The 21,873-nt window shown below is 39.6% G+C and overlaps 1 protein-coding gene across 4 annotated transcripts in view; it reads left to right on the plus strand.

Moving 5' to 3' along the window:
• PMS1 (PMS1 homolog 1, mismatch repair system component) overlaps positions 1-21,873 on the plus strand; it is a 105,938-nt gene that overhangs the window by 39,778 nt on the left and 44,287 nt on the right. For all 4 annotated transcript variants that reach the window (XR_006273106.1, XM_043487549.1, XM_043487551.1 and 1 more), the window contains exon 5: positions 12,591-12,754. Coding sequence is in view for 3 of the 4 variants with exons in the window: in XM_043487549.1 (XP_043343484.1) it covers positions 12,591-12,754 (164 nt within the window). In the remaining variant the exon portion in view is untranslated. The remainder of the gene's footprint in view (positions 1-12,590; positions 12,755-21,873) is intronic.

The raw sequence follows: 21,873 nt of genomic DNA on the forward strand, positions 1-21,873 counted from the left end.
TCAAAATGCTTTTTCTGTGTCTGTTGTCACGTGATTTTTATCCTTTTGTTAATGTGGTATATCACATAGATTGATTTACAGGTGTCGAACCATCCTTGCATCCCTGGAATAAATCCCACTTCATCACGGTGTATTATCCTTTTTCATATACTGTTGAATTTGGTTTGCTAGTGTTTTGTTGAGGATTTTTATATCTGTATTCATCAGAGATATTAGCTTATAATTTTATTTTTATAGTATCTGGCTAACAGAGGCCTTGTAAAATGAATTTGGGAGTGTTCCCTCCTCTTCAGTATTTTGGAATAGTTTGAGAGGATAGGTATTATTTCTTCTTTATATGTTTGGTAGAATTCACCTGTGAGGTTCTTTGGCCCTGGAAGTTTTTGGGAGTTTTTTTTTATTATAAATTCAGTTTCATTACTAGTGATCAGTCTGTTTAGATTGTCTGTTTTTTCCTGGTTCAGTTTTGGGAAATTATATGTTTCTAGAAATTTATCCTTGTAGGATGTCTGATTTGTTGGTATATAACTGTTTACAATATTTTCTTATGTGTGGCTTTTTTTTTTTTTGGTATCTCTATTTTCTTATGTGTGTGTATGTTTTATCTCTTGTTGTTTCTCTTCTTTCGTTTTCTAGTTTTATTTATTTGAAATCTCATTATATTGATGAATCTGGCTGAAGGCTTATCAATTTTGTATATGTTTTTAAGAAAACAATTTTCTATTTCATTGATCTTTTTATTGTTTTCTTGGGATTCTTTATTTCCTCTCTGAGTGTTGTTATTGCATTCTTTCTGCTGATTTGGGTTTTGCTTGTTCTTCTTTTTTCTAATTCCTTTAGATGGTAGTTTGGATTGTTCATTGGAGATTTTTTTATTTCTTGAGATAGGCCTGTATTAGTGTAAACTGCTTTTGCTGTATTGGGTAGATTTTGGAGAATTGTTTTTTTATTTTCATTTGCCTCGAGGTGTTTTCTGATTTCTTTTTTAGTTTCTTCATTGATCTGTTGGATTTTTAGTAACATGTGGTTTAGTCTTCATGTGGTTTGCATTTTCCCCATTTTCTTTCTATAATGGATTTCTAGTTTCATACTGTTGTGGTCAGGAAAAATGTTTAATATAACTTCTGTTATCTTAAATTTTTTTCTTATTTCTTTCTCTTAAATCTTTGAGTCTTATCAGCTTGCAGTTTTTAAAAAGCTTATTAATATTGGTGAATTTTTGTATAACCATTTTAATATTCAAGATGGGAGAAAAAAGCAACATTTTCAGCATATTATGCTTTGTTTCAAAAAAGATAAAACATAACTGAAACGCAAAAAAAGATTTGTGCAGTGTGTGGGAAAGGTGTTGTGACTGATTAAACATGTCAAAAGTGGTTTGTAAAGTTTTGTGCTGGAGATTTCTCACTAAACAATGCTCTACAGTTGGGTAGGCCAGTTGAGATTGGCAGCAATCAAATTGAGACATTAACTGAGAACAATCAGTGTTATTCAATGCAGGAGATAGCCATCATACAAAGAATATCCAGATCAACATTGAATACCATTTGCACCAGCTTGTTATTTTGATGTTTGCATTCCAAAGCAAAATAAAAAACCTTCTTGACCACATTTCCACATATGAAAATGTTCCGTTTTTAAAACGATTTGTGACAGATGATGAAAAGTGGATGTTGTACAGTAATGTGGAACAGAAGAGACCGTGGGGCAAGTGAAATAAACCACCACCAACCACACCAAAGGCCAGTCTTCAGCCAAAGAGTGTGTTGTGTATATGGTGTCCAGAATCAGTCAACAGAGAATACATAGTCTTCCATCAGAATAACACAGTTCAGTTCATTTCAGTTGCTCAGTTGTGTCCGACTGTTTCCTACCCCATGAATCGCAGCACTCCAGGCCTCCCTGTCCATCACCAACTCCTGGAGTTTACCCAAACTCATATCCATAGAGTCGGTGATGCCATCCAGCCATTCTCATCCTCTGTTGTCCCCTTCTCCTCCTGCCCCCAACCCCTCCCAGCATCAGGGTCTTTTCCAGTGAGGCAGCTCTTCACATGAGGTAGCCAAAGTGTTGGAGTTTCAGTTTCAGCATCAGTCCTTCCAGTGAACACCCAGGACTGATCTCCTTTAGGATGGACTGGTTGGATCTCCTTTCAGTCCAAGGGACTCTCAAGAGTCTTCTCCAACACCATAGTTCAAAAGCATCAATTCTTTGGCACTCAGCTTTCTTCACAGTCCAACTCTCACATCCATACATGACCACTGGAAAAACCATAGCCTTGACTAGACGGACCTTTGTTGGCAAAGTAATGTCTCTGCTTTTCAATATGCTATCTAGGTTGGTCATAACTTTCCTTCCAAGGAATAAGCATCTTTTAATTTCATGGCTGCAATCACCATCTGCAGTGATTTTGGAGCCCAAAGAAATAAAGTCTGACACTGTTTCCACTGTTTCCCCATCTACTTCCCATGAAGTGATGGGACCGGATGCCATGATCTTAGTTTTCTGAATGTTGAGCTTTAAGCCAACTTTTTCACTCTCCTCTTTCACTTTCAAGAGGCTTTTTAGTTCTTCTTCACTTTCTGCCATAAGGGTGGTGTCATCTGCATATCTGAGGTTATTGATATTTCTCCCAGCAATCGTGATTCCAGCTTGTGCTTCTTCCAGCCCAGCATTTCTCATGATGTATTCTGCATATAAGTTAAATAAGCAGGGTGACAATATACAGCCTTGATGTACTCCTTTTCCTATTTGGAACCAGTCTGTTGTTCCATGTCCAGTTCTAACTGTTGCTTCCTGACCTGCATATAGGTTTCTCAAGAGGCAGGACGGATGGTCTGGTATTCCCATCTCTTTCAGAATTTTCCACAGTTTATTGTGATCCACACAGTGAAAGGCTTTGGCATAGTCAATAAAGCAGAAATAGATGTTTTTCTGGAACTCTCTTGCTTTTTTGATGATCCAGCGGATGTTGGCAATTTGATCTCTGCTTCCTCTGCCTTTTCTAAAACCAGCTTGAACTTTTGGGATTTCACGGTTCACATGTTGCTGAATCCTGGCTTGGCGAATTTTGAGCATTACTTTACTAGCGTGTGAGATGAGTGCAATTTGCGGTAGTTTGAGCATTCTTTGGCATTGAATAACCAAGAATAACACAAGACCATGTTTATTTGATCACCAGGCAAAACTGTTACAGCTTGCCTAGGGAGTTCTGATTCATCTGCCATGTTTCGCAGACACTGCACCTTCAGGTTTCCATTTGTTTTGGTCTTTACAAATTCTCTTAATGAAAAAAGTTTCAGTTCACTGGTAGATTGTAAAAGGCACTTGGAACAGTTCTTTGTTCAAAGATAAGAAGTTTAAGAAAGATGAAATTATGAAGTTGCCTGAAAAATGGCAGAAGGTAGTGGAACAAAACAGTGAATACATTGTTCATTTCTTGGTGAAAATGAAAAATGTGTCTTTTTTTTTTTTTTTACTTAAAGAAAGAAGAAGAAGGAGCTTTTTGGCCAACCCAATACTATTTCCTTATTGATTTATTTTCTAGATGATTGGTGTAAGTGGGCTCTTAAAGTCCCCTACTATTATATCATTGTCAGTCTGTCCATTTATATATGTTGTGTCTGTGCTTAGTTGGTCAATCATGTTTGACTCTTTGTAACCACATGGACTGTAGCCTGCCAGGCTCTTCTGTTCATGGGATTTTTAGACAGGAATATTGGAGTGGGTTGCCATTTCCCCCTCCAATTATATATGTTAATGTTTATGTATTGAGGTGTTCCTATATTAGGGGCATATATGTTAATGAGTGTTAAACCCTGTTTTTATATTGATTCCTTTATTATTTGTCTTTTGTTATAGATTTTGTGTTAAAATGTTTTTTGATATGAGTATTATTCCCCCAGCTTTCTTGTCATTATTTGCTTGACATATCTTTCTCCATACCCTCACTTTAAGCTTATGTGGGTCTTTAGCTCTGAGGTGAGTCGCTTTTAAGCAGCATGTTGTTAGATCCTGTTTTTTATTTCAGTCAGCCACCCTATATATTTTTTCTTTTTTCTCGCTGCACCTAATAACTTGTGGGATCTGTTGCCCAGCCAGGGACTGAACCTGGGCTGTGGCAGTGAAGACTGGAATCCTAACAACTAGGCCACCAGGAAACTTCTAGTGCAGCTTTCAGTTTGGTAACCACCATGGGGTTTATATATGTTGACCTGTAGCCATATCTACTAGTTTTAAACTGGTAATCATTTAGGTTCAAACACATTGTAAATGATCTACATTTTTTTACTCCTTTCTCCCACATTTTCTGTTTTTTTATGTCATACTTTACATCTTCATTTTTATCCCATATCCTGTATGTAGTTATAGTTGATTTAAAATTTTTTTGTCTTTCTCAGCATCAGGGTCTTTTCCAGTGAGTTTGCTCTTTGCATCAGTAGGCCAAAGTATTGGAGCCTGATTTTCAGGATCAGTTCCTTCTAATGAATATTCAGGATTGCCTTCCGTTAGGATTGACTAATTTGTTCTCCTTGCTGTTCAAGGGACTCTCAAGAGTCTTCTCCAGCACCACAGTTTGAAAGCATTACTTCTCAGATCTCAGATGTCCAACTCTCACATCTGTACATGACGACTAGGAAACCATAGCTTTGATTATATGGCCCTTTGTCAGCAAAGTGATATCTTTGCTTTTTATTATGCTGCCTAGGTTTGTCATGGCTTTTCTTCCAAGGAGCAAGCATCTTTTAATTTCATGGCTGCCATCACCTGTCACAGTGATTTAGAAGCCCAGGAAAATAAAAGCCTGTCGCTCTATTTTTTTCCTCATTTGCTTGCCATGAGGTGATGGGACTGGATGCCATGATTTTTGCTTTTTGAATGTTGAGTCTTAAGCCAGCTTTTTCACTCTCCTTTTTCACCATCATCAGGAGGTTCTTTAGTTCCTCTTCGCTATGTGCCCTTAGGGTGGTATCATCTGCATCCAGGGGATCTTCCCAACCCAGGACTCCCGCATTGCAGGCGGATTCTTTACGAGCTGAGCTACAAGGGAAGGACCATGTGCTTTTCTGAATTTGTCGATACTTCTCCCAGCAGTGTTCATTCCAGCTTGTGGTTCCTCCAGCCCGGCGTTTCTCATGACGTGCTCTGCATAAAAGTTAAATAAAGCAGGGTGACAATATACAGCCTTGACGTACTCCTTTCTCAGTTTGAATCAGTTCGTTTCCCCATGTCTGGTTCTAACTCTTGCTTCTTGACTTACATACAGATTTCTCAGGAGGCAGGTAAGGCGGTCTGGTATTCCCATCTCTTGAATTTTCTACGGTTTGTTGTGATCCACATAGTCAAAGGGTTTAGCATAGTCAATGAAGCAGAAGTAGATGTTTTTCTGGAATTGCTTTGCTTTTTCTGTGATCCAAGGGATGTTGGCAATTTGATCTCTAGTACCTCTGCCTTTCCTAAATCCATCTTGAACATCTGGAAGTTCTCAGTTCACATACTGTTGAAGCCTCGTTTGGAGGATTTTGAGTGTTACCTTGCTAGCATGTGAAAAGAGTGCAGTTGTGTTGCTGAGTTTTCCAAGTTTGCTGGCATATTGAGTGTAGCACTTTCACAGCAGCATCTTTTAGGATTTGAAATAGCTCAGCTGCAATTCCATCACCTCCACTAGCTTTGTTCCTAGTAATGCTTCCTAAGGCCCACTTGACTTTGCACTCCAGGATGTCTGACTAGCTGAGTGATCACACCATCATGCTTATCTGGGTCTTTAAGAGCTTTTTTTGTACAGTGCTTCTGTGTATTTTTGCCACCTCTTCTTAATATCTTTTGCTTCTGTTAGGTCCATACCATTTCTGTCTTTTATTGAGCCCATCTTTGCATGAAATGTTCCCTAGGTATCTCTAATTTTCTTGAAGAGATCTCTTCCCATTCTGTTCCTCTATTTCTTTGCATTGTTCACTTAAGGCTTTTTTTGTCTCTCATTTTGGAACTCTGCATTCAGATAGGTATATCTTTCCTTTTCTCTCTTGCCTTTTGCTTCTCTTCTTTTCTCGGCTGTTTGTAAGGCCTCCTAAGAGTATGATTTTGCCCTTTTGCATCTCACTTTCTTTGGTATGGTTTTGATAACTGCCTCCTGTACAGTATTACAAACCTCTGTTTATAGTTTTTCAGGGACTGTCTCTCAGTTGTAATCCCTTCAATTTATTTGTCAATTCTAAGTCATAGAACCACTGAATGGCCTAGTGGTTTTGCCTCCTTTCTTCAATTTAAGTCTGAATTTTGCAATAAGGAGTTCTTGATCTGAGCCATAGTCAGCTCCCGGTCTTGTTTTTGCTGACTGTATAGAGCTTCTCCTTCTTTGGCTGCAAAGAATATAATCAACCCAATTTTGATATTGACCATCTGGTGGTTGTCCATGTGTAGAGTCATCTCTTATGTTGTTGGAAGAGGGTGTTTGCTGAGACCAGTGCATTCTTTTGTCAAAACTCTGTTAACCTTTGCTCTGCTTCATTTTGTACTCTAAGGCCAAACTTGCCTGTTGCTCCAGGTTTCTCTTCAATTCCTCCTTTTGCATTCCAGTCCCTTAATATGAAAAGGGCATCTTTTTTTGTGACATCTTTGTTTGGTGTTAGTTATAGAAGGTCTTGTAGGTCTCCATAGAACCATTCAACTTCAGCTTCTTCAGCATTAGTGTTTAGGGCATAGACTTGGATTACTGTGATATTGAATGGTTTGCCTTGGAAATGAACAGAGATCATTCTCATTTTTGAGGTTGCATCCAAGTACTGCATTTCAGATTCTTTTGTTGACTCTGAGGGCTACTCCCATTTCTTCTAAAAGATTTTACCCACAGGAGTAGATATAACGGTCCTCTGAATTAAATTCCCCCATTCCGCACTGTAATATTGTAAAGTAATTAGCCTCCAACTATTAAAAATAAATGGAAAAAAAAATTCCCCCATTCCAGTCCATTTTAGTTCACTGATTCCGAAAGTGTCAGTGTTCAGTCTTGCCATCTCCTGTTTGACCACTTCCAGTTTGCCTTGATTCGTGGACCAGCTTCCCATGCAGTGTTGTTCTTTACAGCATCGGACTTTGCTTCCATCACCAGTCACATCCACAACTGGGTGTTGTTTTTCCTTTGGCTTAGTCTCTTCATTCTTTCTGTAGTTATTTCTTCATTCTTCTCCAATAACATATTGGGCTCCTGCTGACCTGGGGAGTTATCTTTCAGTGTCCTGTCTTTTTGCCTTTTCATATTGTTTATGGGGTTCTCAAGACAAGAACTTTGAGGCAGTTTGCCATTGCCTTCTCCCGTGGACCGTGTTTTGTGGGAATGCTCCACATAACTTGTCCGTCTTGGGTGCCTACACAGCATGGCTCATAGTTTCTTTAGGCTACACAAAGTTGTGATCCATGTGATCAACTTGGTTAGTTTGCTGTGATTGTGGTTTTCATTCTGTCTACCCTCTTGTGTGAGCTTCCTGATGGGAGGAACTGGCCATGGGGAAGACTGGGTCTTGCCCTGGTGGGTAGGACTGTGTTCAGTAAATCTTAAATCCAATTTTCTGCTGATGGGTGGGGTTGTGTTCCCTCCCTGTAGTTTGGCCTGAGGCCAAACGGTTACAGGGGTAATGGTGACCTTCTCCAAAAGGGCTTTTGCCTGCCCACTGTGCCTCCCATGACTGCTGTTGTCAGTGTCCCTGATCTGTGGCAGGCCACTGCTGACCTATGCCTCCCCCAGAGATAATTGTTCTCCAGTTTGTGGATCGGGCTTCCCTGTGGCTCAGGTGGTGTCTGTCTACAATGCCGGACATCTGAATTCGATCCCTGGGTAGGGAAGAGCCCCTGGAGAAGGAAATGGCAGTCCACTTCAGTGTTCTTGCCTGGAAAAGCCCATGGGCGGAGAAGCCTGCTGGGCTGCTGTCCACAGGGTTGCAGAGAGTTGAACATGACTGAGCAACTTCACTTTCGCTTTCACTTTTGTGATTGTCCACCTGGCGGTTCTGTGGTGGGGCTGACGGCGACCTCCTCCAGGAGGACTTAGCCCACACGTGTCACCTCCCAGGACTGCTGCTGCCAGAGCCCCGTCCCTGCGGCCTACCACTGTTGACTCATGCCTATGCAGGAGACCCTCGTACTCACGAGTAGGTCTGTCAGTCCCGGGGGGTTGCGGCTCCTTCCCCTGCGTCCTGGTGCACACGAGGTTTTGTTTGTGCCCTCCAAGAGTCTCTGGCAGCTATGGGGTTTGATTTTAAATGCAGCTGCCTCCCTCACTGTCTTGTTGCTTCTCCTTTGCTCTCGGATGTAGGGTATCTTTTTTTGGTGGGTTCCAGCATTATCCCGTTGATGATTGTTCAGCAGGTAATTGCAATTTTGGTGTTCTTGCAGATGAGTGCACGTCATGTAAGTGGTTGATCTATAGCCTTTACTATGTATTTGTTTTTGTGGATTTTTTTGTTTTGGTTTTGGAGTTTCTTTTCTTTTTTTGTTGTTGACTGCACCATATAGCTTGTGGGATCTTAGCTCCCCAGCCAGGGATTGAATCCGGGCCCTCGGTGGTGAAAGTGCCAAGTCCTAACCTCTGGACTGCCAGGGAATCCCCTATATTTATCTAGTAGGATTTTACGTTTCCTATAGATTTTTGTTTTTCTTGTTGTAACCTTTCCTTTTTCTTAGAAACTGTCTTTTAGCGTATCTTTTAGGGTCGTTTTTAGGAGTTTATGATGAACTCTTTCAGCTTTTGCTTGTCTGAGAAGTTCTTTATCTCTCCTTCAATTTTAAATGATAATCTTCCTGAGTAATATATCTAGGTGGTAGGTTTTTTCCTTTCAACACTTTAATATATCATGCCAATCCCTGATTGCTTACAAAGTTTCTACAGAAGAAAAATCCAGTGAGCCTTATGAGGGTTCACTTGCTGCCTTTAGAATTCTCCCTTTATGTTTAACCTTTCCCATTTTAATTATGATATGTCTTGATGTACCTCTGTTTGGGTTCATTTTGTTTGGAACCCTCTATGCTTTCTGTCCTTGGATATCTCTTCTTCAGGTTTGGGAAAATTTCAGCTGTAACTTCTTCAAATATATTTTCGACCCCTTTCTCTCTCCTCCTTCTTGGACCCTATAAGCAAATGTTAATATGTTTGGTGTTGTCCTAGAGGTCCCTTAAACTCGTCCCATTTTTTAAAATTTGTTTTTCTTTTTGTTCTTCTGATTGGGTGATTTCTATTATTTTGTCTTCCATACCACTTAAAATGTGTTCTTCTGTATCACCAAGTCTGTTATTTCTTTCTGCTGTATTTTTCACTTGTTATTGTATTCAGTTCTGATTTTTTTTTTTTAGTTCCTTGTTAAAGTTCTCACTGTGTTCATCTGTTCTTTTCCCAAGTCCGATTAGCATTCTAATTAGTAATGCCTTGAATTCTTTATTTAGTAAATTATTTACCTGTGTCATTAGTTGTTTTTTTTCATGGATTTTGTCTTGTTCTTTCATGTGAAGCAAATTCTTCTGTCTTGTTATTTTGCTTAATTTTCTCTGTCTCTATGAAACTTGGTGAAACAGGTACCTATTGCAGTCTTGTAGGGGTGTCTGTGTTGGGGCATCCCTAGTCAGTACCAGGTGCCTTTGGTAGAAGAGCTGGATTTTATATGGACACGATTACATCTTCCTCCATGGAGTGCTGGCAGCTTTCACCTTTCTTGGGTCTAGGGATAGAGACAGATGGGCTAGAACCAGAGTCAGGTGTGAGCTGGGGCTTCTCCTCTGCCCGGTGCCCAGTACCACCTGATTGTGGATGAGATCAGGTTCCATGTTGCTGGAATACAAGGCCTGAGGATCAGGTCTGAGCTGGCTCTGTTTTCTCTGAGTATGTGTGCTCCCCGTCCCAGCATTGGCACACTTGCCCTCGAGGGGGGCTGAAGCAAAAGGGGCACGTGTGGGCACTTGTCATGGATCGGGGTGCATGCCCTGGTGGTTCTGGCACCATTTTAGAGGACCAGACTGCTGTGAGCACCCACCGTGGTTGCCTTTCCCTGTTCAGATGCTGCATCGGGCCTGAGCCGGCTCCACCCTCTACAGCTACATTCTCCACAGCCAGGGCAGCCCTTGCCCTAATGTGGAGCTCTGCTGTGGAGCGGGCGGGGCCAGGGCAGATGCTCTGTGTGGGCTGGGCGCACACCACGGATGCCCTATTACCAGTCAGAGTTCCGGCCTGTCCCAGTCCACCTCCTTTGCAAGCGCCAGCAACGATTGCCCCTGACCTGTTTGGACGCTGCCCCAGATCCAAGCCACCCCGGTCCCCTGCAACTGTGCACGTCCGTTGGCTAAGGCAGCCCTTGTTATAGTGTGGAGCGGTGCCACGGGATGAGCCCAAGCCAGAGTGGCTGCTCGGCTTGTCCAAGGTGTGTGCTGGGGTGATTGTGGGAAACGGGCCAGAGACCTGCTTCCTCTGTCCTATTTCAGGAGTAAGCTCACTCTTCATGAGTGGAGGCTAGGTTTCTTAGAGCCCTGTCAGTCCCACTGGTTTTCAGACGACCTAGAGGGACACCTTCCCGGGGTTGGACACCAGGGATAGGGAGCCCAGTAAGTGGTTCAAACCGATGATTCCCCAGGAAGGCCCTCTGGGCCTGTGTACTCTTTCCTCTTCTGTGCCCGCTCTCAGAAGGCGAGGGCAACTGCACAGACTTGCTTCCCTTCTCATGCTGTTCAGTTTCATGTGCATCTTCCTTACACCTTTGGTTGTGTAAGAGTCTTAATGCCAGTCTCCAGTTTGTTTTCAGTGAGAATTGCTCCACACGTAGATGTATTTTTGATGTGTTAGTAGGGGGAGGTGAGCTCTGTATCCTCCTACTCTGCCATCTTGACCCCACCCCTCAAGTTTTTGGTTAAATAAGTGCACAATTTTTTAAAAAAGCTTTCGTTTAATCTAGTTTTGCATATTTCAGAAGATGAGATAAACCAGGGAATTAAATATTATTTCAGATAAGAATTTTTTTATTTGAAGTATAGTTGATTTATATTGTATTAGTTTCTGGTGTATAGCAAAGTGATCAAGTTATATACATATATATTCTTTTTCATATCTTTTCCATTATAGGTTATTATAAGATACTGAATATATAGTTCCTTGTGTTGTACAGTAGGACCTTGTTGTTTACCTGTATTATATATAATAGTTTGTATCTGCTCATCCCAAATTCCTAATTTTCTCTCCGTCTTGCTATTTTCCTTTTGATAACCATAAATTTGTTTTCTGTGTCCGTGAGTCTATTTCTGTTTTGTTAATAAGTTCATTTGTGTCATTTTTTAAATTCCACATATGAGTAATATCATACATTGTCTTTCTCTGACTTATTTCACTTGGTAGGATAATCTCTAGGTCTATCCATGTTATTGCAAATGGCATTATTTTATTTTTTCTGGCTCAGTCCTGTGTGTGTGTACTACATCTTCTTTTTATTTTATTTTTTTAAGTTGTATTGGTGTGTAAGTGCTTCACAATGTTTTGTTAATTTCTGCTCTGTGACAAAGTGAGTCAGCTATGTGTATGCACACCCCCTCCGTCTCGGACTTCCCTTATCACCCGCTTTCTGTCTGCTCACGTGTCAGTGGACATTTAGGTAGCTTCCATATCTTGACTTTTGTGAAGAGTGCTGCTTTGAACATTGGGGTACATGTGTCTTTTTGAATTAGAGTTTTCTCTGGATATATGCCCAGAAGCAGAGTAGCTAGATCATATGGTAGCTTTTGTTAAGAAACCTCCATACTGTTTTCCATAGTGGCTGTACCAATTACCATTCCCACCAACAGTGTAAGAGGATTCTCTTTTCTGTACACCCTCTCCAGAATTCATTATTTATAGACTTTTTAATGATGGCCATTCTGCCCAGTGAGAGGTGATAACTCATTGTAATTACGATATACATTTCTCTGATAATTAATGGTGTTGCACATCAGATAAGAATTTTTAATTGAATAATTAAGGTTGTACATATGCTGTGTGGCCTTATATCACCTGTATGTTTTATAGTGCAGAATAAGCATCATTCCCAGGTAGTTAGAATATCAGCAGATTTCTTAAGATACTACACTCTATCAGTAGTAAGCCCATGTTTTTCTGTATCGGTAGAAATAAGATTATTCCTGTTTAGATCACATGTGCTAAGTTGCTTCAGTTATATCTGACTCTTTGAAACCCCATGGATTGTAGCCCGCCAGGCTCCTCTGTCCATGGAATTCTACAGTCAAGACTATTGGAGTGGGTAAGCCATGCCCTCCTCCCGGGGATCTCCCTGACCCAAGGATCAAACCCACAGCTCTTAAGTCTGCTGCATTGTCAGGCAGGTTCTTTACCACTAGTGCCACGTGAGAAGCCCACATAAAAGATCATACTTAATGGGTCAGACCTGTTACAAATAGGAGAGCCTAGCAAGAGGTCAGAATAGCTCACACAGTTGAGCCTTCTTTGGGTTCCCAGAGTTTGAAGAGAAATGGCCTTCAGTAATAAAAGGAGTTAATTACTGATTGTATGTGGATTTGAAGATCTGTGACGTTCCTTCCACATCTAAATATGCTTTCTTATCTGCCAACAGGTACCACTGTAACTGCTTTACGATTATTTAAGAATCTACCTGTAAGAAAGCAATTTTACTCAACTGCTAAAAAATGTAAAGATGAAATAAAAAAGATCCAAGATCTCCTTATAAGCTATGGTATACTTAAACCTGATGTAAGGATTGTTTTTATACATAACAAGGTAAGCATTATTGTACTTTCTACAGAATTTTTTGATATATGACAGTAGTGGGACACTGCATTTTATCTAAATCGGATGTGTAAGAGTCTTTCAAAATTTGTCCACATTTGTTTAGTTTTTTCTTTATTGTATAAAGAGCATCTTTGTTACCTCACATCTATATGAAATCTGATTGAACCTTTTATTTCTTAATTTCTAAGATTAAGTTATTCCACCAAGAGACTTTTTCATCCGAGAAATGTTTGAGTGCTTCCTAAATATGATGACTGAGACTTGTTCTTTTCCTTTAAGAAGTTCACTGTTTAAAAAAAACAACGAAGAAGTTCACTGTTTAGTGATATTTTCTGCCATTTATTTTAAATGGTTTCTTCTTTGGAAGAGTGTTTTGTTTGCTTTTTAAAGGAAACTCTACTCATTTCTTTCCATTTTTTCAAAGCAGGGCTGATAAGGAATTCCTCTTGTTACTTGATAAATCTTTGGGGGAAGGAAGGTTTACGTATCTTCTGAATGTTCTATTTCATAAAATTCCACATGTGCACCTCAGAATATTTAAGGAGAGTAGAACCACACTGCAGACGTTTGTAAACCTGGTGGGGAGTAGAGATGTAACATTTATTGAGGGTGTGCACAAGGCCAGTACCTATGCTAGGCACAGGAAGCTTCTGTCACCCACAGCAGCGGCTGAGTGAAGTAGACATTTGTCAGTTCGCAGCGGTCCTCTGCGCTGAACCTAGAGGGGCTGGTCAGCATTGCACAGCTGGCAAATAGTTGAGATGGGTTTTGAAACTTTACATGCCTACTGAGTGTAGATTCTTCACAGTCTACTGTTTTGTCTTCCTGTTTTAATACTATATCACATTGTGTAATTCTTTTCTTGGTTTCAGAGCACTTGCAATAACCTTGTAGGTTAGACAGCCTTACCTCTGTTTGTATAGGGAACTTGAAGCTCAGAATGATCTAAGGAATTGTTTTTTGTTTTGTTAATGAATTTCCTTCTTAAACGTCACCTAGCGGTTCCCTTATTTTATCTATTGATTCATGGCTGTGGTGGGTCTTTGTTGTTGCATGGGCTTTTCTCCAGTTATAGCGAGCAAGGGCTGCTGTCTAGTTACAGCGCATGGGCTTCTTTTCAGTGGCTTATCTTGTGGCCGAGCATGGGCTCCAGGGCCTGTGGGCTTCAGTGGTTGTGGCATGTGAGCTCAGTAGTGTTGGCTCCCAAGCCCTAGAGTGCAGGCTCAATAGGTTTGGCACATGGGCTCACTTGATCTTTGGCATGTGGAATCGTCCTGGATCAGGCATCGAACCTGTGTCTCCTACACTGGCAGGCAGATGAGGGAAGCCCCGTTTTCTCTTTTACAGTAAGTAATTCTGCTGAGATCCGAACCCTTTTTCATCCAGTTTTCTTTCCACTCCATGTCTTTTTGCTTGCTATTAAGAAGATCTGATGTTTTTTAATGTAATTATTTTTGGCTGCTCCAGGTCGTCGTTGCTGCGAGCATGCTTTCTCTAGTTGCGGTACCTGGGCTTCTCATTGCAGTGCCTTCTCTTGGTGGCATGTGGGGTCTAGAGTGCATCTGCTTAGTGGTTGTGGCATATGGGGTCTGGAGTGCATCGGCTTAGTGGTTGCAGTGTGTGGGGTCTGGAGTGCGTGGGCCGAGTGGCTGCGGCGTGTGGGGTCTGGAGTGCGTGGGCCGAGTGGCTGCGGCGTGTGGGGTCTGGAGTGCGTGGGCCGAGTGGCTGCGGCGTGTGGGTCTGGAGTGCGTGGGCCGAGTGGCTGCGGCGTGTGGGGTCTGGAGTGCGTGGGCCGAGTGGCTGCGGCGTGTGGGCTCAGGAGTTCTGCCATATGTGCTTAGTTGCCCCGCAGCATGTGGAATCTCTCCAGACCAGGGATCGAACCCAGCCGCCTGCCTTGGCAGGCAGCTTCTTAACCACTGGACCACCAGGGAAGTCCAGGAGGATTCTCTCATTAAACCAAGTTACAGTGGAATATTTATGATCAGAATTTTTAGTCATCTTAAAAAAATAAAAAAGAAAGAAAAGCAGTAAGAATAGTCAGCCACCTGTTACTGCTGGCATAGAGCTCAACCAAATGATACCTTGAAATCTCTTCCAGCTCTATCATGCTAGAATTCCTCAGGATGTTGATGGATGGAGGCTCATCCTGCTAATATAAATAACCCTATGACCTCTTGATCCAAAGAACATTTTGTTATTAAAAGTTGAATGTACCCACGTTAAGAAAATATCAAAGGCAAAAGAAACAATGATCAGGAGAGGAAAACAGATGGAGAAAGGTAAAACATGAAGACAGGAGCTACATTTTTATAGAAGAATAGTGACTGCAACCAAAGAAGTTTTAAGGAAGAGAAAGCAGAAGGATAAAATAAGATTATTCTCTAATGTAATGGAGATGAGTATTTGAAGTCAAATATATATCTTCTGAACTTTGGATAAGTTTATTATATTATTTTCCCAACCTCTGTAAGATCATCAGTGTAGGCATTTTCTTTTGAAAATGGAAAGTAGTAGTTTTCAATACACTGTATTTTATAATTTTTCAAGTACACCATTTCTGAGCTTATATTGAGCAAACACAGGTCTCTCAGTGGCCTTCAGTAATTTCAGATGCAGTGCAAATCTTGGAGAGTATTGCACCATTAAAGCAATGTAAGGCCATCAAAAGTCTTACAGTAAAATTATAAATCAGTTTGTGGACAGGAAGAGCCACATGAAAAGCTTAAAGGAGGGTAAAAACCTTCAAGTGGAAAATAGCACATGAAATAGTTTTATAATAATTGTGGACACAGTGTGTTTAGTCCTTGTTTAATCAAAAGTTTCATCAAGCATTTTTTTTAATGCACATGCTGAGTTAACTGACTGTGCCTTCCTCTTGGGGAATTTGACATTTCTGAAAGTGCAAGTACTGTAAATAAAATGTCACTGTCCTGGCATCAGTTTTTAGTGTTGAGTGTTTAAATAGAGCTAGATTATGAGATCTGAAGATAGTGCTGTACTTAAAAGTTTATTATGACTTTAAAATAAATTGTGCCTACTAATATAGCCCAAATAAAGTCTTGTAGTAAAATTAAGCATTACCTACTATTACACAAGGAAATCATGGACTCAGTTATATTTCTAAGCTTTTTTTCTTTTATTATAAATTATTTTTTCACTCTTATTTAATATGCTGTTGTGCCTCAAATGTTAAAATATATTAAGTTCCAAAAATAGCATCAACACATTGTCATAAATCTCTTTGAACGTTGAGTTCTGCTCTACTCTTATAAACATGCTTATGTTTGTCATACTTCATGTGGTTTTCTGAGGAATTTTTTTTGCCTTAGCTTAAAATTTAAACATGGCAATATTGGTTTCTTTATTTGAAAATTTTTTCTACATTACAAACAATCATATTGCACATAATATGAGAAGTACTATTGCTATTTTGACATCTTGGATTAGTGTTCCTTCTTTTTATGAAGGTTTATAACCTGCCAAGACATTCTTTGAATACTGATAATGTTGATGTTCTTGCCAGTATGGTTATGTTAGAAAGAGGTATTTTTCTTCTTTCATCACCATGTTCCTTGAAAGCATATTGAATAATGAGGCAGCCAAAGGGAAATAATTTACAAGTGGATTCAGTGACTTTATTTAAAGTAGATTTTATTTGGAGAAATGCTAGAGCCATTCCTTAGATAAGCACTACAGTCTTCAGCCTTAGTTTTGTAACTGAATCCTTGTGCGGTCCTGCTATATCTATTTTTTCATTTATAAAATAGTTATTTCACAGAATTATGAGTTTTTCTCAGTTTGGTAAGATCTGAAACCCACTTAATATTAGCTGTTTCATATGTTCATGAGTAGTTTTATAGAGCACTAGTTCAAACATAATGGTAAATATGTGATTTCAAATAATGGATCCTTTAATACTTCATACTTGTTGATTTTGGGGAATATTTTCCTTTGCCTAAAGTATCATTTGTGTTTTTAAAAATTATTTTGTATTTAATTCTGTCTTGATAATTAGAGGCCCATTGGTATTGCAAAAGCTGAATTGGATATTGTGGGTATAAGGCCTTACCTGTTACGGGGGGAGGTTACCCAGTGGCCTTTTCCCTGCCTCTCCTTCCTGTGACATGACTGTTAAGGCTTACTGAGACCCGCTTCTTTATTTCTGAAGTCTGGGAGGATGATGGCTAAGAGGGAGAAGGAAGGGACGCATTTACTGGGTGATGAACTGAAGATAAATAAGTGGTAGTTTATGATCTGTATCCCATACATTTGTGGTCTTCCCTTTGTTCATTTTATTCTACTTTGCATCTTTTAGCCTTTTACTCATATTTTTTGAATGTCCCGATTTTGTTTCACCTGTGATGTGAGAAATCAAGGAAAAGTCTTTTGCCCATTACTGGACCAGTGTTAAAGGCCACCTCCCTCTCCCATCCCCTCCAATGTTGTGGAGGCAGTTTTATCAAAGAGAAATTTCAGTTCACGATTATGGTTTGAATGCTTCTTTCTTGTGAAGAATATATCCCTCCAGTTCCAACCTTGAAAGTTTGGGTGGAATTGTTTTTATTTCTTTTTTAGTTAGTGAAAGTGAATGTTCCTTCAGATATGTTTTAAGGTGAACTTGGGGCTAATTGTCAATTATGATTGGTTGTTTGTCTTTTGGTTTGTTTTTACTTGCAAATTAAGGATAAAATTTTTAATGGTTCTCATGTTTTCTTCTTTGTTATATTCTTTTACTTTTCACCTGACTTCTGAGAAATACTATATAGAAAACATGAGAGACATATATAAGTCAAATTTAAGTTTAGTTGATTTCTAATTTTGATGTTTGCTGACACTATTTTTAAGACATCTTTAGTCTTCCCCTGTCCCTTGGCAAGACTTATTCTGTAACTTTTTCCATAGCATTTTTTCTATTCCTATTATATGATTTTTGCTTTACTGGAAATGATTTGCATTCTCTGTCCCTGTCCCAACAGCCTTCTGTGAAAGGGAGGGCTGCATTTTACTTATATCTGTTTTCCTTTTAATTCTCACTTAGTATTACAATATCCTGAATATGGATCATAAAAAAGAATGAAATAATGCCATAGAGGTTATCATACTAAGTGAAGTAAGCCAGAAAGAGAAAGACAAATACTATATGATGCAGCTTATATGTGGCATATAAAATATGACACAGATGAACTTCTCTATGAAACAGAAACAGACTCACAGATAGAGAAAACAAATTTGTGGTTGCCAAGTAGGAGTGGGGTGTAGGGGAGGGATAGATTGGCAGTTTGGTAATCATAAGTTTGTTTTCTATTTTCTGTGGGATCTATTTCTGTTTTGTATATAAGTTCATTTGTATTTTTTTTTTTTAGATTTCACATACAAGCAATGTCACATAATATTTGTCTTTCTCTGACTCACTTAACTTCACTTAGTATGATAATCTCTAAGTCCTCCATGTTTCTGCAAACGCCTTATTCCTTTTCATGGCTGAGTAATATTCCAATTTTATATCTTAGTGGTATGTATATACACACACACAAATTGGACCTAACAAAGCTTTTGCACAACAAAGGAAACCATAAACAAAAAGACAACCTACAGAATGGGAGAAAATATTTACAAATGATGTGACTAGTAAGGGATTAATCTCCTAAATTTACAGAGAATTCATACACTCATTATCAAACAAAAAAAAAAAAAAACAGAACAGAACAAACTACCCAATCAAAAAATGGGCAAAAGATCTAAGACATTTCTCCAAAGAGGACATACAGAGATGACCAAAAGGCACATCAGAAAATGCTTCACATTGCCAATTATTAGGGAAATGCGAATCAAAATGACTAGTACCAGTTTAAATTCATGATCATTAATCTTAGTCCCGCCTGATAGTCATACTGTGTTTCTGTAGTCCATTTTCTCTCCTGGTCTCCTATATCCACAGTGCTTTAAACCAACTTTAATGTATAAGCAAATCACCTGGGCATCTTGTTAACAGAACAGATTCTGATTTAGTAGCTCAGCGAGGACCTGAGATTCTACATTTCCAACCAGTCTCCAGGTGGTACAGTTGCTGCTGGTCCATGATCCAGATGTTGAGTTGCAAAATCCTAAAGGGCTGTTTCATCTCTCTTCTCAGACAGTCGAGTCTTTCTTCCCTGTCTTCACTCTTACTTGATCTTACATCCTATTTTACTGAAAAAATTGAGAGAACTTTTTGTAAACTACCCACCTGTCTGCGGTTGTGCCCATATCATTCAACCTTCTCTTTTATTATTATAGATGCATGCCTCATGTTTTTAGGCAAGGCCGATTCCTTCACTTGGGCAAAGTTTCTTAAAATAGGTGTCCGTACTCACTGTCTCAAATTAACTTTCTTCCCTTTCTCTCTTGAACCCACCCCAGTCAGACTTTCTCTTTCTACCACTCCACCAGAACTACCTTTACCAAGGTCACCACTGACTTTCAGATTTCTGAATCCAGTGGTCATTTCTCAGATTTTATCTTAACGTTTACCACAGTTGATCTCCTCATCCTTGAAACACTTTTTCACCTGGCTTCCAGGTCAACACACATCCTTGGTTTTTTTCCCCTCATCTTTCTACCATTTGTTATCAGTCTTCTAGTTCCACTTCATATCCTAACTTGTAAACATTTAGTGTCCTGTGGCTCAATTGTGGAATTTATCTTTATGTATATAATTCATTCTCACATATATATATATACATATATATACACACACACACACATATATATTTACACACACATATGTATGTATTCATTTTCTTGATGTGCATCTCATGTTTCTGGATGTCAACTATACCCTGATGATTCCTCAGTTTTTATCTCCATTCTGTAACTTTCCTGAACTCCAAACTCATAGATCTAACTACCTCCCCAAATTTCTCTTTGTTTAGTAATAAGTTCCTCACATTTAACATGACAAACAGCAAAGCTCCCTACCTCGTCTCTCAGGATTGCTCTTTACATATCCTTCCCCATCAGTATATGAGAACTCTTGTTTTTTCTGTTGGCAAACCAAAACCCTTAGGGTTATCCTTAACTACTGATTCTCTCACACCTTAATCTGATAAAAGAGTAAATTCTGTTGGTATACATTCAAAATATATCTAAAATCTAATCTTTTCACCATGTGTGTGACTACCACTGTGATCCGAGCCACCATGGTCTCTCACCTGGATTTTTGTAATAATACTCTAATTGGTTCTCCCCTCTTCCTACCTTGCTGTCTTTATTCTGAGCCTAACAGCTAGAGCGATTCTGTAAAAGAAACCCTGTGGACTGTAGCATGCCAGATTTCTCTTTCCATGGGGTTTGCCAGGCAATCATACTGGAATGGGCTGCCATTTCTTTCTCCAGGAATCGAACCTGTGTGTGCTGCATTGTGGTCAGATTCTTTACCACTGAGCCACCTGGAAGTTTAGTCAAGCTTTTTGTAAAGAGCCACAGTATAAATATTTGGGGTTTTCTAACTCACCCAGTTTCCCTCACAACTGTTCAGCTCTGCTGTTGTAGCATGAAAGTAAAGGTATTAAAACTTTACTTTAAAATGCAGGTGGTATGTTGGATTCGGTCCTTAGGCTATAGTTTGCTGACCCGTTATAGGTGATCTGACCCACTGTTATGTCTGATATCATTTATTTATTTTCTTGGCTTCAGCTAACTGGCCTGCTTGTTTTTTTTCTTGAACCTGCCAGTCTTACTTCCAACTCAGGACCCTTTTATTTGTCGTTCATTTGCCTCAAACATTCTTTTGTATATCTGGCTCAATCCTCATCTTTTCTTTACTTAAAACTTCCTCAGTGAAGTTTTCTTTAGTCACCCTAAAATTATAACTGTTTCCCCCACCCCACACATGTTTTTTCTGCTTTATTTTTCTTCTTAAAACTTCTATCTAATATGCTGTATATTGTACCTACCTTAATCTATTGTCTTTCTTTCCTCCTCTAGATATAATTTCCATGAGGGGAGAGATTTTTTTACTTTTTTCACTGATGTGTCCCTAGTGCTGACTTTATGTGGGTACTCAAAAAATATATGTTAAATTAACTGGGTGTGATCAAGGGTTGAAAGCATGCAGGACAGGAGCATTCCATCCCATTGGTGACACCAGCCCATACTGGATTGTTAACATAGATATCAAAGCACCAAAGATACAGGGGTAGATGATATCAATAGAGTTAAGAGTAACTGGAGCAGAGAAGTGCAAAACATCAAGCACCAGCCTTTACTCAGACTTTTCCCTTTCTCTCTGGAGGCCTGCTTGAAAGTCACAGAAGAGGGAGGGCTGACTTTAGCCACTTGGCAGGTAGGTGTTATTTGATTCTGTGGAGTAGGAACAACCTGTCAAAGTGGGTCTCACCTAGGACTCCACAAATGGGTGGGTCATGGGCTGATTTTATTATTACAGTATACTTGGCTAATATGGGTAAATGGATCAAGATCATTCTAGGTATAGGAATAGTATGAATATAAAAGATGTAGGTAGGAAAGTATTTAGAGGCAGTGAGTAAGTCAAGTTGTGTGAGTAGGTATTTTATATAAAGGAGTACAGGAAGATTAATCCTGAAAGACAATTTGAGTCTAGATTATAAAGGGTCTTTAATGCTAGGCTTTTTTTTTTTTTTTGGTAATAGAAAATTGGGAGTAGGAAAGTGACTTGATTAAGGTGTTACCTGGGACTGTTAGCTTGGTAGTAATGTGCTGGGAGGAATTATGGGGAATTATAGGATGCTATAAGCAGAGACCTTAGTTAGGAAGCTATACAAAAATCCAGACACTATGTGGCTGAATTAGGATAAACAGATTGGGCATGGAAAACAAAGAGGGTGATCACTATTGTAAGGAAGAATCCATGAGACTACACATAAACAATGAAGAACAAAAAAGATTTGAGGATACCTGATCTATTTAATGTAAGTCACTCAGTCATGTCCGACTCTTTGCGACCCCGTGGACTGTATCCCGCCAGGCTCCTCTGTCCATGGGATTCTCCAGGCAAGAATACTGGAGTGGGTTGCCATTTCCTTCTCCAGGGGATCTTCCCAACCCAGGGATCAAACCCAGGTCTCCCACATTGCAGGCAGACG

This window comes from Cervus canadensis, chromosome 15 (genome assembly GCF_019320065.1).
Source record: "Cervus canadensis isolate Bull #8, Minnesota chromosome 15, ASM1932006v1, whole genome shotgun sequence".
In the NCBI taxonomy this organism is placed as follows: Eukaryota; Metazoa; Chordata; class Mammalia; order Artiodactyla; family Cervidae; genus Cervus; species Cervus canadensis.